Raw genomic sequence first — 1992 nt, 5'->3', positions numbered from 1 at the left:
CCCCCCCCCCCCCCACACACACACACACACACGCACGCACGCACACAAGCTGAACGAACACTGACACCCTAGACCCTACCTACGTGACCGGCTACACATATACACGTCCACTTCGTGCGTTCTGACTTCTGATGAGAGGCACGACCCCCGCGCACCCGTCGCAGAACCCGGCGTGCGTGCGTGCGTGCGTGTCGAGCGGCGCGCGGAAGCCCACCCGCGATCTGCGAGGTCGGATTGCTCCACTAGCCAGCCAGAGCGCGCACGTAGCCGGCCGCTGCCACAGGCCCGCGCCACCGGTCCACACCCCACTAACGCGCCGTGTTGTCGTGTCCCGACCCCTGCGTCGGACCTACAAATTCCGCCGCGGCGTCCCGCCATCTTTGCATCCATCATACTTCCAGGTCCAGAGCTGCAGCATAGGTTGAGAGGCGAGGAGAAGCCAAACCAGGAAGTGCACCGGCCGGCCTCACGCCATGGCTTCTCACGTGAAGGCCATTGTGTTCGGCGCTGCCGTCCTGGCAGCATTTGTTCTCGCGGCCGAGGGCCGCGCTGCCCGGAAGGACCTGGGGCTGGGCCTCGACCTCGGCGGCGGCGGCGGCCTCGGGGTCGGCACGGGCGGCGGTCTGGGAGTCGGCACGGGCGGCGGCGTGGGGATCGGCTCAGGGATCGGTGTCGGCATTGGCGGTGGCGGTGGCGGTGGCGGCTCTGGCTCCGGGTCAGGGTCCGGGTCTGGGTCTTACTCAGGCTCTGGGTCAGGCTCCGGCTCAGGTTCCGGGTCTGGGTCTTGGTCTGGCTCAGGCTCAAGGTCGGGCTCTGGGTCGTCGTCGGCAGGGTCAAGTGCGGGCTCGTACGCCGAGTCGGGCGCGGGCTCGAACGCAGGGCCAGGCGGCGCAGGGTCGTACGCCGGTTCACGAGCTGGCTCCTACGCGGGCTCCAACGCCGGGAGCGGAGGCTCCGGCGCCGGCTCGTACGCCGGCTCTGAGGCGGGCTCGTACGCAGGGTCCGGTGCTGGCCCGCATGGGGGGTCCGGGGCGGGCTCGTACGCGGGCTCCAGGGCTGGCTCCTACGCTGGCAGCGGGCATGGCAAGTGAGAGTCAGCTGCATACGCGCTCTCGCCACTCTACCGAAGTGCTATATTGTGTGTGTTTAAAATGGATCGCCTCCATGCAGTTGTATAAATAAATAAGTGTGGGTGGCGAACGATGAATAAGGTGGCATGTGTATTAGTGTGTATAATTTGCACCCATGAATAATTCAGCACATATGAAGTAAGGAAGATTGGTTTGATATATGGAGAACAACATTGATTCGAGACCTCGGTTCTTCCGACCACAAGTGCCGGATCATATGAAAATAAACTGTCTCTCTCTCTCTCTCGCCTCATTGCAGAAACCAAAATACATAGTCGAGCACTAAGGTGGTAAGGAAGCCATCTCACAAAGCAGATTCACTTAGTGAAACAATTGAAACGAGAAGTGATTTGTTCTTCAAAGGAGACAAGTTCATCAACTAGAATTTATTTTAAAACTAGCATGTGCATGGTAGTTACGTTCGAAGCGTCTCAACCTTCCAACATGAAAAGCCCACGTGTATATGTTGATTGAGACGAGGACAACTCTCGATAGGCATACAAAGGATTCGGTTGAGCAACCAACACAAAAGATACAAAAAGATAAGGAGAAGGGATACACAAGATAAACGAAATAAAGATATCTCCTTAGTTACCTAGCCTTGCGCAGCAAGTTCCCCTGTCAAACTATGTTACATACGTGACAATGTTTAACACTCCTCCTTAATCACAACTATACCAAGTTAAGATTACGCCTGAATGCTTCAAAGCTTCTGCCTTTGTGAGTCCATCTGCAATTTGTTCTTTTGATCAAAGAGTTCCCCTTCTTTCAAAGACAAAGTTTCTAAGCTAGATAAAGGTGCTGGTGAAGGTTTGCAATTTTACATTCCAATTTTGTTCAACAGTTTCAGTTGCACATTTTG

The 1992-nt window shown here is 56.2% G+C and overlaps 1 protein-coding gene across 1 annotated transcript; it reads left to right on the top strand.

Annotated features, from left to right (window-relative positions):
* Window positions 1–473: 473 nt before the first annotated feature.
* On the top strand, window positions 474–1287 carry LOC123397154 (fibroin heavy chain-like). The gene has a single exon (XM_045091813.1). The coding sequence runs from the start codon at window positions 474–476 to the stop codon at window positions 1089–1091; it is 618 nt and encodes a 205-aa protein (XP_044947748.1). The 3' UTR covers window positions 1092–1287.
* Window positions 1288–1992: the final 705 nt, after the last annotated feature.

This window comes from Hordeum vulgare, chromosome 5H (assembly GCF_904849725.1).
Source record: "Hordeum vulgare subsp. vulgare chromosome 5H, MorexV3_pseudomolecules_assembly, whole genome shotgun sequence".
Classification (NCBI taxonomy): domain Eukaryota; kingdom Viridiplantae; phylum Streptophyta; class Magnoliopsida; order Poales; family Poaceae; genus Hordeum; species Hordeum vulgare.
This window is presented reverse-complemented; position numbering and strand designations above follow the sequence as displayed.